Source organism: Oncorhynchus kisutch, unplaced genomic scaffold (genome assembly GCF_002021735.2).
Source record: "Oncorhynchus kisutch isolate 150728-3 unplaced genomic scaffold, Okis_V2 scaffold711, whole genome shotgun sequence".
NCBI lineage: Eukaryota > Metazoa > Chordata > Actinopteri > Salmoniformes > Salmonidae > Oncorhynchus > Oncorhynchus kisutch.
In genome coordinates, this window is record NW_022262656.1 from 113,119 (window position 1) to 128,572 (window position 15,454).

At 41.8% G+C, this 15,454-nt stretch overlaps 1 protein-coding gene across 6 annotated transcripts in view; it reads right to left on the reverse strand.

The window, feature by feature from the left end:
• ical1 (islet cell autoantigen 1-like) overlaps positions 1-15,454 on the reverse strand; it is a 90,313-nt gene that overhangs the window by 26,180 nt on the left and 48,679 nt on the right. For all 6 annotated transcript variants that reach the window (XM_031815945.1, XM_031815947.1, XM_031815946.1 and 3 more), the window contains exon 10: positions 4,402-4,445. In XM_031815945.1, coding sequence (XP_031671805.1) covers positions 4,402-4,445 — 44 coding nt within the window. The remainder of the gene's footprint in view (positions 1-4,401; positions 4,446-15,454) is intronic.

Below are 15,454 nucleotides of genomic sequence, written 5' to 3' on the forward strand. Positions count from 1 at the left end.
CAGTATATAATGTAATGTTATAGTATATCTAGCCCAGTAGGGGTCAGTAGGGGTCAGTATATAATGTAATGTTATAGTATATCTAATCCAGTAGGGGTCAGTATATAATGTAATGTTATAGTATATCTAGCCCAGTAGGGGTCAGTATATAATGTAATGTTATTAGTATATCTAGCCCAGTAGGGGTCAGTATATAATGTGATGTTATAGTATATCTAACCCAGTAGGGGTCAGTATATAATGTAATGTTATAGTATATCTAGCCCAGGTCAGTAGGGGTCAGTATATAATGTAATGTTATAGTATATCTAGCCCAGTAGGGGTCAGTAGGGGTCAGTATATAATGTAATGTTATAGTATATCTAGCCCAGTAGGGGTCAGTAGGGGTCAGTATATAATGTAATGTTATAGTATATCTAGCCCAGTAGGGGTCAGTAGGGGTCAGTATATAATGTAATGTTATAGTATATCTAGCCCAGTAGGGGTCAGTAGGGGTCAGTATATAATGTAATGTTATAGTATATCTAGCCCAGTAGGGGCCAGTAGGGGTCAGTATATAATGTAATGTTATAGTATATCTAGCCCAGTAGGGGTCAGTATATAATGTAATGTTATAGTATATCTAGCCCAGTAGGGGTCAGTAGGGGTCAGTATATAATGTAATGTTATAGTATATCTAGCCCAGTAGGGGTCAGTAGGGGTCAGTATATAATGTAATGTTATAGTATATCTAGCCCAGTAGGGGTCGGTATATAATGTAATGTTATAGTATATCTAGCCCAGTAGGGGTCAGTAGGGGTCAGTATATAATGTAATGTTATAGTATATCTAGCCCAGTAGGGGTCAGTATATAATGTAATGTTATAGTATATCTAGCCCAGTAGGGGTCAGTAGGGGTCAGTATATAATGTAATGTTATAGTATATCTAATCCAGTAGGGGTCGGTATATAATGTAATGTTATAGTATATCTAGCCCAGTAGGGGTCAGTATATAATGTAATGTTATAGTATATCTAGCCCAGTAGGGGTCAGTATATAATGTAATGTTATAGTATATCTAGCCCAGTAGGGGTCAGTAGGGGTCAGTATATAATGTAATGTTATAGTATATCTAACCCAGTAGGGGTCAGTAGGGGTCAGTATATAATGTAATGTTATAGTATATCTAGCCCCGTAGGGGTCAGTATATAATGTAATGTTATAGTATATCTAGCCCAGTAGGGGTCAGTATATAATGTAATGTTATAGTATATCTAGCCCAGTAGGGGTCAGTAGGGGTCAGTATATAATGTAATGTTATAGTATATCTAGCCCAGGTCAGTAGGGGTCAGTATATAATGTAATGTTATAGTATATCTAACCCAGTAGGGGTCAGTATATAATGTAATGTTATAGTATATCTAGCCCAGTAGGGGTCAGTATATAATGTAATGTTATAGTATATCTAGCCCAGTAGGGGTCAGTAGGGGTCAGTATATAATGTAATGTTATAGTATATCTAGCCCAGTAGGGGTCAGTAGGGGTCAGTATATAATGTAATGTTATAGTATATCTAACCCAGTAGGGGCCAGTAGGGGTCAGTATATAATGTAATGTCATAGTATATCTAGCCCAGTAGGGGTCAGTATATAATGTAATGTTATAGTAGATCTAACCCAGTAGGGGTCAGTATATAATGTGATGTTATAGTATATCTAGCCCAGTAGGGGTCAGTATATAATGTAATGTTATAGTATATCTAGCCCAGTAGGGGTCAGTATATAATGTAATGTTATAGTATATCTAGCCCAGTAGGGGTCAGTAGGGGTCAGTATATAATGTAATGTTATAGTATATCTAGCCCCGTAGGGGTCAGTAGGGGTCAGTATATAATGTAATGTTATAGTATATCTAGCCCAGGTCAGTAGGGGTCAGTATATAATGTAATGTTATAGTATATATAACCCAGTAGGGGTCAGTAGGTGTCAGTATATCATGTAATGTTATAGTATATCTAGCCCAGTAGGGGTCAGTATATAATGTAATGTTATAGTATATCTAGCCCAGTAGGGGTCAGTAGGGGTCAGTATATAATGTAATGTTATAGTATATCTAATCCAGTAGGGGTCAGTATATAATGTAATGTTATAGTATATCTAGCCCAGTAGGGGTCAGTAGGGGTCAGTATATAATGTAATGTTATAGTATATCTAGCCCAGTAGGGGTCAGTAGGGGTCAGTATATAATGTCATGTTATAGTATATCTAGCCCAGTAGGGGTCAGTAGGGGTCACTATATAATGTAATGTTATAGTATAGATAACCCAGTAGGGGTCAGTATATAATGTAATGTTATAGTATATCTAGCCCAGTAGGGGTCAGTAGGGGTCACTATATAATGTAATGTTATAGTATAGATAACCCAGTAGGGGTCAGTATATAATGTAATGTTATAGTATATCTAGCCCAGTAGGGGTCAGTATATAATGTAATGTTATAGTATATCTAACCCAGTAGGGGTCAGTAGGGGTCAGTATATCATGTAATGTTATAGTATATCTAACCCAGTAGGGGTCAGTATATAATGTAATGTTATAGTATATCTAACCCAGTAGGGGTCAGTAGGGGTCAGTATATAATGTAATGTTATAGTATATCTAGCCCAGTAGGGGTCAGTATATAATGTAATGTTATAGTATATCTAGCCCAGTAGGGGTCAGTATATAATGTAATGTTATAGTATATCTAGCCCAGTAGGGGTCAGTATATCATGTAATGTTATAGTATATATAACCCAGTAGGGGTCAGTAGGGGTCAGTATATAATGTAATGTTATAGTATATCTAGCCCAGTAGGGGTCAGTATATAATGTAATGTTATAGTATATCTAGCCCAGTAGGGGTCAGTATATAATGTAATGTTATAGTATATATAACCCAGTAGGGGTCAGTATATAATGTAATGTTATAGTATATCTAGCCCAGTAGGGGTCAGTATATAATGTAATGTTATAGTATATCTAGCCCAGTAGGGGTCAGTAGGGGTCAGTATATAATGTAATGTTATAGTATATCTAACCCAGTAGGGGTCACTATATAATGTAATGTTATAGTATATCTAGCCCAGTAGGGGCCAGTAGGGGTCAGTATATAATGTAATGTCATAGTATATCTAGCCCAGTAGGGGTCAGTATATAATGTAATGTTATAGTATATCTAGCCCAGTAGGGGCCAGTAGGGGTCAGTATATAATGTAATGTTATAGTATATCTAGCCCAGTAGGGGTCAGTAGGGGTCAGTATATAATGTAATGTTATAGTATATCTAGCCCAGTAGGGGTCAGTAAGGAAAGTATATAATTTAATGTTATAGTATATCTAGCCCAGTAGGGGTCAGTAGGGGTCAGTATATAATGTAATGTTATAGTATATCTAGCCCAGGTCAGTAGGGGTCAGTATATAATGTAATGTTATAGTATATCTAGCCCAGTAGGGGTCAGTAGGGGTCAGTATATAATGTAATGTTATAGTATATCTAGCCCAGTAGGGGTCAGTAGGGGTCAGTATATAATGTAATGTTATAGTATATCTAGCCCCGTAGGGGTCAGTAGGGGTCAGTATATAATGTAATGTTATAGTATATCTAACCCAGTAGGGGTCAGTATATAATGTAATGTTATAGTATATCTAGCCCAGTAGGGGTCAGTATATAATGTAATGTTATAGTATATCTAGCCCAGTAGGGGTCAGTATATAATGTAATGTTATAGTATATCTAGCCCCGTAGGGGTCAGTAGGGGTCAGTATATAATGTAATGTTATAGTATATCTAGCCCAGGTCAGTAGGGGTCAGTATATAATGTAATGTTATAGTATATATAACCCAGTAGGGGTCAGTAGGGGTCAGTATATAATGTAATGTTATAGTATATCTAGCCCAGTAGGGGTCAGTAGGGGTCAGTATATAATGTAATGTTATAGTATATCTAGCCCAGTAGGGGTCAGTAGGGGTCAGTATATAATGTCATGTTATAGTATATCTAGCCCAGTAGGGGTCAGTAGGGGTCACTATATAATGTAATGTTATAGTATAGATAACCCAGTAGGGGTCAGTAGGGGTCAGTATATAATGTAATGTTATAGTATATCTAGCCCAGTAGGGGTCAGTATATAATGTAATATTATAGTATATCTAGCCCAGTAGGGGTCAGTATATAATGTAATGTTATAGTCAATCTAGCCCAGTAGGGGTCAGTATATAATGTAATGTTATAGTATATCTAGCCCAGGTCAGTAGGGGTCAGTATATAATGTAATGTTATAGTATATCTAGCCCAGGTCAGTAGGGGTCAGTATATAATGTAATGTTATAGCATAACTAACCCAGTAGGGGTCAGTAGGTGTCAGTAGGGGTCAGTACGTACCAGAGGCTGATTCTGATGGCTTCTCTTCATCCAGAGAGACCAGACTGAGAGGAGAGAAAGGATATTTTTGTTATTTTATTAGGATGCCCATTAGCTGTTGTGAAAGCAGCAGGTTCTCTTCCTGGGGTCCACACAAAACATGACATAAGAACATTAATAAACAAGAAGAGCTCAAGGACAGAACTACACTGAACAAAAAAATACTGAACAAAAATAAATTGGCCCCCATGTTTCATGAGCTGAAATAAAAGATCCCGCAAATTTTCCATAAGCACAAAAGGCTTCGTTCTGTCCAATTTTATGCACAAATTCGTTGACATCCCTGATTGTGAGCATTTCTCCTTTGCCAAGATAATCCACCTGACAGGTGTGGAATATCAAGAAGCTGATTAAAAAGCCTGATCATTACACAGATGCTACTTGTGCTGGGGACCATACAAGGCCACTCTGAAATGTGCGTTTTTTTCACACAACACAATGCCACAGATGTCAACATTTTTTAGGGAGTGTGCAATTGGCATGCTGACTGCAGGAATGTCCACTGATTGAATGTTCATTTCTCTACCATAAATGTTTTTCAACATTGTTTCAGAGAACTTGGGGTTATGGTTTTGGCCGGCATAAGCTACGGACATGAACACAATTGAATTTTATCAGTGGCAATTTGAATGCACAGAGATACCGTGACAAGATCCTGAGTCCCATTGTCGTGCCATTCCTCCGCCACCATCACCTCATGTTTCAGCATGATAATACACGGTCCTGTGTCGCAAGGATCTGTACACTTCCTGGAAGCTGAAAATGTCCCAGTTATTCCATGAACTGCAAACTCACAAGACATGTCATCCATTGAGCATGTTCGTGATGCTCTGGATCGACGTGTAGGACAGAATGTTACAGTTCCCACCAATATCCAGCAACTTCGCGCAGCCATTGAAGAGGAGTGGGACAACATTCCACAGGCCAGAATCAACAGCCGGATCAACTCTATGAGAAGGAGACGTCGCGCTGCATGAGGCAAATGGTGGTCACACCAGATACTGACTGGTTTTCTGATCCATACCCCTACTTTAAAAAACCCCATCTGTGACCCACAGATGCATGTCTGTATTCCCAGTCATGTGAAATCCAGATTAGGGCCTAATGGATTTAATTACATTGACTGTACCTCAGTAAAATCATGTTGTGTTTATATTTTTTGTGAATGTATAAACAGCACACACAGCCTACATACATAAAATATCTAGGTTAAATAGGGGAGAGATGTTGGGTCGTGAGATGTTGCTTATCTGTTTTTTGAAATAATGTTTGTTGTTCGTTTGAGCCATATGAGATGGAAGGAAGTTCCATGCAATAAGGGCTCTATATAATACTCTACGCTTTGTTGAATTTGTTCTGGATTTGGGGACTGTGAAAAGACCCCTGGTGGTATGTCTGGTGGGGTAAGTGTGTATGTCAGAGCTAGGGTTGGAAAGGGTCAGAATGTTCTGGTAAATATCCTGAATTTTTATGGAAGTTATCCATGGGAAGTTGATCCCCGGAATTTGGGGAATTTTGCTTAACTTCATCAAAAAAGTTAACAGTGAACCTTTTTGTGGGATACACATCAGGCAATTCTAGGTCTTCCAACATATTTTGGTTAAACTATCCCCAATTCAATGGAATTGCAACCCTCCGCATGCAAAGTGCATTCTTCCATCACATGTACAGCTGATCCTCAAGATCTTACACACTAATGAGATGCTAATGAACCCACACTACTACACTGTCTGAGCCAAGGACTACATGCTTTCAGGTAAGTTTTGATTACAATACTGGGTGAGGTGAATATATTTTATATGACATACCTGATTTTTGCTTGAGCCTGCTAACTGAGGAGTGTTAATTCACCTGTTTCCATACATGTTTAATTTTTTTAAATTGTATCTTACAAAGGAGTTGTTTAATCTAACTGCTTAACTATTTATCTGCACATGGAATTGTATTTGGTGGAGACATTTCCCTGCAGCTAATGTAGAAGGAAAAGCTGTGTACATTCGCAAATAATGTGCCAAATCATATGTGAAGAACGCAACAAAGTTGCAGAGTCATCTGGCCAAGTGCATAAAGTTCCCTCAACGCTCACAACAAGCAACCTCTGACAAAAGTCCCTCTACTTCTGTTTGAGGTGTAAAGGATGAATCAGACACCTTATCGATAGAAACAGCTCATGGTCCTCCTGGAATCAGAAGTGTTTTTGACTCAATGGAGGAACGTAGTCAGAGAAATGTTGATGAATGTCTTGCTCGAGCTGTGTATGGTTCACCTCTGGTGCTCACAGGCAATGTGTATTGGAAGAAATTTCTGAGTGTTCTTCTCCCAGTATACACCCCTCCAACCAGACATGCATTATGTACTCATTGCTGGATGCAGAGTTCAACAGAGTTCAAGTGAAGGTCAAGCAAATCATAGGGAAAGCAGACTATTACAATCATCTCTGATTGGTGGGCGAATGTTCGTGGACAAGGAATAATTTAACTACATCATCTCCACCCCTCAACCAGTATTCTACAAGAGCACAGACACAAGGGACAACAGACACACTGGTCTCTACATTGCAGATGAGCTGAAGGCAGTCATCAATGACCTTGGACCACAGAAGGTATTTGCACTGGTGACAGACAATGCTGCGAACATGAAGGCTGCTTGGTCTAAAGTGGAGTCCTACCCTCACATCACACCCATCCGCTGTACTGCTCATGCATTGAATCTGCTCCCCAAGAAACCCAAGCAGCCTGAAACTCCTGAAACCTATAGCAGTAGCCATTGCACGGATTGACTGAGACAATGCCATCCTGTCTGATGTTCAGACTCTGCTTGCAGATGTAAAGGGATAGCAGCAAGGGAATTCTCTTCGATTATAATCACAGCCGTATCTATTCCCCCCCAAGCAGACACATCGATGGCTCTGAACGAACTTCATTTGACTCTTTGCAAACTTGAATCCATATATCCTGAGGCTGCATTCATTGTAGCTGGGGATTTTAACAAGGCTAATCTGAAAACAAGACCCCCTAAATTGTATCAGCATATCGATTGCGCTACCAGGGCTGGAAGAACCTTGGATCATTGCTATTCTAACTTCCGCAACGCATATAAGGCCCTGCCCCGCTCTCCTTTCGGAAAAGCTGACCACGACTCCATTTTGTTGATCCCTGCCTACAGACAGAAACTAAAACAAGAAGCTCCCGCGCTCAGGTCTGTTCAACGCTGGTCCGACCAATCTGATTCCACACTCCAAGACTGCTTCCATCACGTGGACTGGGATATGTTTCGTATTGCATCAAACAACAACATTGACGAATACGCTGATTCGGTGAGCAGGTTCATTAGAACATGCGTTGAAGATGTCGTTCCCATAGCAACGATTAAAACATTCCCAAACCAGAAACCGTGGATTGTTGGCAGCATTCGCGTGAAACTGAAAGCGCGAACCACTGCTTTTAATCAGGCAAGGTGACCGGAAACATGACCGAATACAAACAGTGTAGCTATTCCCTCCGCAAGGCAATCAAACAAGCTAAGCGGCAGTATAGAGACAAAGTAGAATCTCAAATCAACGGCTCAGACACAAGAGGTATGTGGCAGGGTCTACAGTCAATCACGGATTACAAAAAGAAAACCAGCCCCGTCACGGACCAGGATGTCTTGCTCCCAGACAGACTAAATAACTTTTTTGCCCGCTTTGAGGACAATACAGTGCCACTGACACGGCCCGCAACCAAAACATGCGGACTCTCCTTCACTACAGCCAACGTGAGGAAAACATTTAAACGTGTCAACCCTCGCAAGGCTGCAGGCCCAGACGGCATCCCCAGCCGCGCCCTCAGAGCATGCGCAGACCAGCTGGCTGGTGTGTTTACGGACATATTCAATCAATCCCTAACCCAGTCTGTTGTTCCCACATGCTTCAAGAGGGCCACCATTGTTCCTGTTCCCAAGAAAGCTAAGGTAACTGAGCTAAATGACTACCGCCCCAGCACTCACTTCCGTCATCATGAAGTGCTTTGAGAGACTAGTCAAGGACCATATCACCTCCACCCTACCTGACACCCTAGACCCACTCCAATTTGCTTACCGCCCAAATAGGTCACACTGCCCTAACCCATCTGGACAAGAGGAATACCTATGTGAGAATGCTGTTCATCGACTAAGGCTCTGCATTTAACACCATAGTGCCCTCCAAGCTCGTCATCAAGCTCGAGACCCTGGGTCTCGACCCCGCCCTGTGCAACTGGGTACTGGACTTCCTGACGGGCCGCCCCCAGGTGGTGAGGGTAGGCAACAACATCTCCACCCCGCTGATCCTCAACACTGGGGCCCCACAAGGGTGCGTTCTGAGCCCTCTCCTGTACTCCCTGTTCACCCACGACTGCGTGGCCACGCACGTCTCCAACTCAATCATCAAGTTTGCAGACGACACAACAGTGGTAGGCTTGATTACCAACAACGACGAGACGGCCTACGGGGAGGAGGTGAGGGCCCTCGGAGTGTGGTGTCAGGAAAATAACCTCACACTCAACGTCAACAAAACTAAGGAGATGATTGTGGACTTCAGGAAACAGCAGAGGGAACACCCCCCTATCCACATTGATGGAACAGTAGTGGAGAGGGTAGTAAGTTTTAAGTTCCTCGGCGTACACATCACAGACAAACTGAATTGGTCCACCCACACAGACAGCATCGTGAAGAAGGCGCAGCAGCGCCTCTTCAACCTCAGGAGGCTGAAGAAATTCGGCTTGTCACCAAAAGCACTCACAAACTTCTACAGATGCACAATCGAGAGCATCCTGTCGGGCTGTATCACCGCCTGGTACGGCAACTGCTCCGCCCACAACCGTAAGGCTCTCCAGAGGGTAGTGAGGTCTGCACAACGCATCACCGGGGGCAAACTACCTGCCCTCCAGGACACCTACACCACCTGATGTCACAGGAAGGCCATAAAGATCATCAAGGACAACAACCACCCGAGCCACTGCCTGTTCACCCCGCTATCATCCAGAAGGCGAGGTCAGTACAGGTGCATCAAAGCTGGGACCGAAAGACTGAAAAACAGCTTCTATCTCAAGGCCATCAGACTGTTAAACAGCCACCACTAACATTGAGTGGCTGCTGCCAACACACTGACTCAACTCCAGCCACTTTAATAATGGGAATTGATGGGAAATGAAGTAAAATATATCACTAGCCACTTTAAACAATGCTACCTAATATAATGTTTACATACCCTACATTATTCATCTCATATGTATATGTATATACTGTACTCTATATCATCTACTGCATCTTTATGTAATACATGTATCACTAGCCACTTTAACTATGCCACTTTGTTTACATACTCATCTCATATGTATATACTGTACTCAATACCATCTACTGTATCTTGCCTATACCGCTCTGTACCATCACTCATTCATATATCTTTATGTACATATTCTTTATCCCCTTATACACACAAGTGTAAGACAGTAGTTTTGGAATTGTTAGTTAGATTACTTGTTGGTTATTACTGCATTGTCGGAACTAGAAGCACAAGCATTTCGCTACACTCGCATTAACATCTGCTAACCATGTGTATGTGACCATTAACATCTGCAAACCATGTGTATGTAACCAATAACATCTGCTAACCATGTGTATGTGACCATTAACATCTGCAAACCATGTGTATGTAACCAATAACATCTGCTAACCATGTGTATGTAACCAATAACATCTGCTAACCATGTGTATGTGACAAATAACATCTGCTAACCATGTGTATGTAACCAATAACATCTGCTAACCATGTGTATGTGACCATTAACATCTGCTAACCATGTGTATGTGACCATTAACATCTGCTAACCATGTGTATGTAACCAATAACATCTGCTAACCATGTGTATGTGACCAATAACATCTGATAACCATGTGACCATTAACATCTGCTAACCATGTGTATGTAACCAATAACATCTGATAACCATGTGACCATTAACATCTGCTAACCATGTGACCATTAACATCTGCTAACCATGTGTATGTAACCAATAACATCTGATAACCATGTGACCAATAACATCTGATAACCATGTGTATATGATCATTAACATCTGCTAACCATGTGACCATTAACATCTGCTAACCATGTGACCAATAACATCTGTTAACCATGTGTGTGACCATTAACATCTGCTAACCATGTGTATGTGACAAATAACATCTGCTAACCATGTGTATGTAACCATTAACATCTGCTAACCATGTGACCAATAACATCTGATAACCATGTGACCAATAACATCTGCTAACCATGTGACCAATAACATCTGATAACCATGTGACCAATAACATCTGATAACCATGTGACCAATAACATCTGATAACCATGTGTATGTGACCAATAACATCTGATAACCATGTGTATGTGACCAATAACATCTGATAACCATGTGACCATTAACATATTCTAACCATGTGACCATTAACATCTGCTAACCATGTGACCAATAACATCTGATAACCATGTAGATGTGACCATTAACATCTGATAACCATGTGACAAATAACATCTGCTAACCATGTGTATGTAACCAATAACATCTGCTAACCATGTGTATGTGACCATTAACATCTGCTAACCATGTGTATGTGACCATTAACATCTGCTAACCATGTGTATGTAACCAATAACATCTGCTAACCATGTGTATGTGACCAATAACATCTGATAACCATGTGACCATTAACATCTGCTAACCATGTGTATGTAACCAATAACATCTGATAACCATGTGACCATTAACATCTGCTAACCATGTGACCATTAACATCTGCTAACCATGTGTATGTAACCAATAACATCTGATAACCATGTGACCAATAACATCTGATAACCATGTGTATATGATCATTAACATCTGCTAACCATGTGACCATTAACATCTGCTAACCATGTGACCAATAACATCTGTTAACCATGTGTGTGACCATTAACATCTGCTAACCATGTGTATGTGACAAATAACATCTGCTAACCATGTGTATGTAACCATTAACATCTGCTAACCATGTGACCAATAACATCTGATAACCATGTGACCAATAACATCTGCTAACCATGTGACCAATAACATCTGATAACCATGTGACCAATAACATCTGATAACCATGTGACCAATAACATCTGATAACCATGTGTATGTGACCAATAACATCTGATAACCATGTGTATGTGACCAATAACATCTGATAACCATGTGACCATTAACATATTCTAACCATGTGACCATTAACATCTGCTAACCATGTGACCAATAACATCTGATAACCATGTGTATGTGACCATTAACATCTGATAACCATGTGACCATTAACATCTGCTAACCATGTGACCAATAACATCTGCTAACCATGTGTATGTGACCATTAACATCTGCTAACCATGTGTATGTGACAAATAACATCTGATAACCATGTGTATGTAACCATTAACATCTGATAACCATGTGACCATTAACATCTGATAACCATGTGACCAATAACATCTGCTAACCATGTGACCAATAACATCTGCTAACCATGTGACCAATAACATCTGATAACCATGTGACCAATAACATCTGATAACCATGTGACCAATAACATCTGATAACCCTGTGTATGTGACCATTAACATCTGATAACCATGTGACCAATAACATCTGCTAACCATGTGACCAATAACATCTGATAACCATGTGACCAATAACATCTGATAACCATGTAACCAATAACATCTGATAACCATGTGACCAATAACATCTGATAACCATGTGACCAATAACATCTGCTAACCATGTGACCAATAACATCTGCTAACCATGTGACCAATAACATCTGCTAACCATGTGACCAATAACATCTGCTAACCATGTGACCAATAACATCTGCTAACCATGTGACCAATAACATCTGCTAACCATGTAACCAATAACATCTGATAACCATGTGACCAATAACATATGATAACCATGTGACCAATAACATATGATAACCATGTGACCAATAACATTTGATAACCATGTGACCAATAACATCTGATAACCATGTGACCAATAACATTTGATAACCATGTGTATGTAACCAATAAGATTTGATTTGATTTAAAAGAAGTCCATCCTGCCCACTTCACTGTTGCTCCAAGCAGAGGAAACTGCAGTTCTGAAATACATCAAAAAGCGTGAAGACTTCTGCCTGAAGCCCAACCACACCGCAGCGTACATGTTGGACCCCAAGTATGCTGGCAAGAGCATCCTGTCTGGTGCAGAGATCAACAAGGCCTATGGTGTGATCACTACTGTGTCTCACCACCTTGTCCTGGATGAGGGCAAGGTTATTGGCAGTCGGGAGAAGTACACAACCAAGCAAGGGCTTTGGGATGGAGATGCAATATGGCAGTCATGCCAACATATCTCTTCAGCCACCTGGTGGAAGGGACTTTGTGGATCTGAGGCTCTTCCCCTGTTGCTTCCATCATCCTCCAAATCCCACCAACATCAGCCGCCTCAGAGCGCAACTGGTCCTTGTTTGGGAACACACACATCAAAGCACGCAACAGGCTGACCAATACAAGGGTTGAAAACTTGGTGGCCAGCCGGGAAAATGTCAGGCTTTTAGAGCCTGACAACTAGCCATCCTCAACAAGGTTGGAAAGTGACAGTGAAGATGAGGCCTCAGAGTCTGATGTTCAAGAGGTGGACATTGAGGAGGTCCAGGGAGAAGACATGGAAGACTGAGAGGAAGATAACCAAAGCTTTAGTTCCTAGACTATCATTTTACAGATGTATGTTGAAAATGTTTTTGGGCGATGTGATGGATCATTCAATATTCCCTTTATTTTGTTGTTCAGTGAAATCATCCCATCTGAAGAGTCAACTCATTTAATTAAATTTCAATTCGTAACAAATGTTTGTTTTTTTAAGTATTTCTATTGGAAAGATTTCATATTTTGAAATTATGTCTACTAATGTTAAGGTCTATGTTTCTGTCTCCATATGATATGGTAAATATATCCAATGCAAAAAACATCTACATTGAAATGGAATTAATATAAATGTGCAAATATTTCTGTTATAATGGAATGGAATGTTTCCACCTCTGAATATTCCCCAAAATGTGCAACCCTAGAGCTGTGTGTAACCCTAGAGCTGTGTGTAACCCTAGAGCTGTGTGTAACCCTAGAGCTGTGTGTAACCCTAGAGCTGTGTGTAACCCTAGAGCTGTGTGTAACCCTAGAGCTGTGTGCAACCCTAGAGCTGTGTGCAACCCTAGAGCTGTGTGCAACCCTAGAGCTGTGTGTAACCCTAGTCAGTGTAACCCTAGAGCTGTGTGTAACCCTAGATCTGTGTGTAACCCTAGTCAGTGCAACCCTAGAGCTGTGTGTAACCCTAGTCAGTGCCCCCCTAGTCAGTGCAACCCTAGAGCTGTGTGTAACCCTAGAGCTGTGTGTAACCCTAGAGCTGTGTGTAACCCTAGTCAGTGCCCCCCTAGTCAGTGCAACCCTAGAGCTGTGTGTAACCCTAGAGCTGTGTGTAACCCTAGAGCTGTGTGTAACCCTAGAGCTGTGTGTAACCCTAGATCTGTGTGTAACCCTAGTCAGTGCAACCCTAGAGCTGTGTGTAACCCTAGTCAGTGCCCCCCTAGTCAGTGCAACCCTAGAGCTGTGTGTAACCCTAGATCTGTGTGTAACCCTAGTCAGTGCAACCCTAGAGCTGTGTGTAACCCTAGAGCTGTGTGTAACCCTAGAGCTGTGTGTAACCCTAGAGCTGTGAGTAACCCTAGAGCTGTGTGTAACCCTAGAGCTGTGAGTAACCCTAGAGCTGTGAGTAACCCTAGAGCTGTGAGTAACCCTAGAGCTGTGTGTAACCCTAGTCAGTGTAACCCTAGAGCTGTGTGTAACCCTAGTCAGTGTAACCCTAGAGCTGTGAGTAACCCTAGAGCTGTGTGTAACCCTAGAGCTGTGTGTAACCCTAGAGCTGTGTGTAACCCTAGAGCTGTGTGTAACCCTAGTCAGTGCCACCCTAGTCAGTGCAACCCTAGAGCTGTGTGTAACCCTAGTCAGTGCCACCCTAGTCAGTGCAACCCTAGTCAGTGCAACCCTAGAGCTGTGTGTAACCCTAGATCTGTGTGTAACCCTAGTCAGTGCAACCCTAGAGCTGTGTGTAACCCTAGAGCTGTGTGTAACCCTAGTCAGTGCAACCCTAGAGCTGTGTGTAACCCTAGTCAGTGCCACCCTAGTCAGTGCAACCCTAGTCAGTGCAACCCTAGAGCTGTGTGTAACCCTAGATCTGTGTGTAACCCTAGTCAGTGCAACCCTAGAGCTGTGTGTAACCCTAGAGCTGTGTGTAACCCTAGAGCTGTGTGTAACCCTAGAGCTGTGAGTAACCCTAGAGCTGTGTGTAACCCTAGAGCTGTGAGTAACCCTAGAGCTGTGAGTAACCCTAGAGCTGTGAGTAACCCTAGAGCTGTGTGTAACCCTAGTCAGTGTAACCCTAGAGCTGTGTGTAACCCTAGTCAGTGTAACCCTAGAGCTGTGAGTAACCCTAGAGCTGTGTGTAACCCTAGAGCTGTGTGTAACCCTAGAGCTGTGTGTAACCCTAGAGCTGTGTGTAACCCTAGTCAGTGCCACCCTAGTCAGTGCCACCCTAGTCAGTGCCACCCTAGAGCTGTGTGTAACCCTAGAACTGTGTGTAACCCTAGTCAGTGCAACCCTAGAGCTGTGTGTAACCCTAGTCAGTGCCACCCTAGTCAGTGCAACCCTAGTCAGTGCAACCCTAGAGCTGTGTGTAACCCTAGTCAGTGCCACCCTAGTCAGTGCAACCCTAGAGCTGTGTGTAACCCTAGTCAGTGCCACCCTAGTCAGTGCAACCCTAGAGCTGTGTGTAACCCTAGTCAGTGCCACCCTAGTCAGTGCAACCCTAGAGCTGTGTGTAACCCTAGTCAGTGCCACCCTAGTCAGTGCAACCCTAGAGCTGTGTGTAAGTTGATT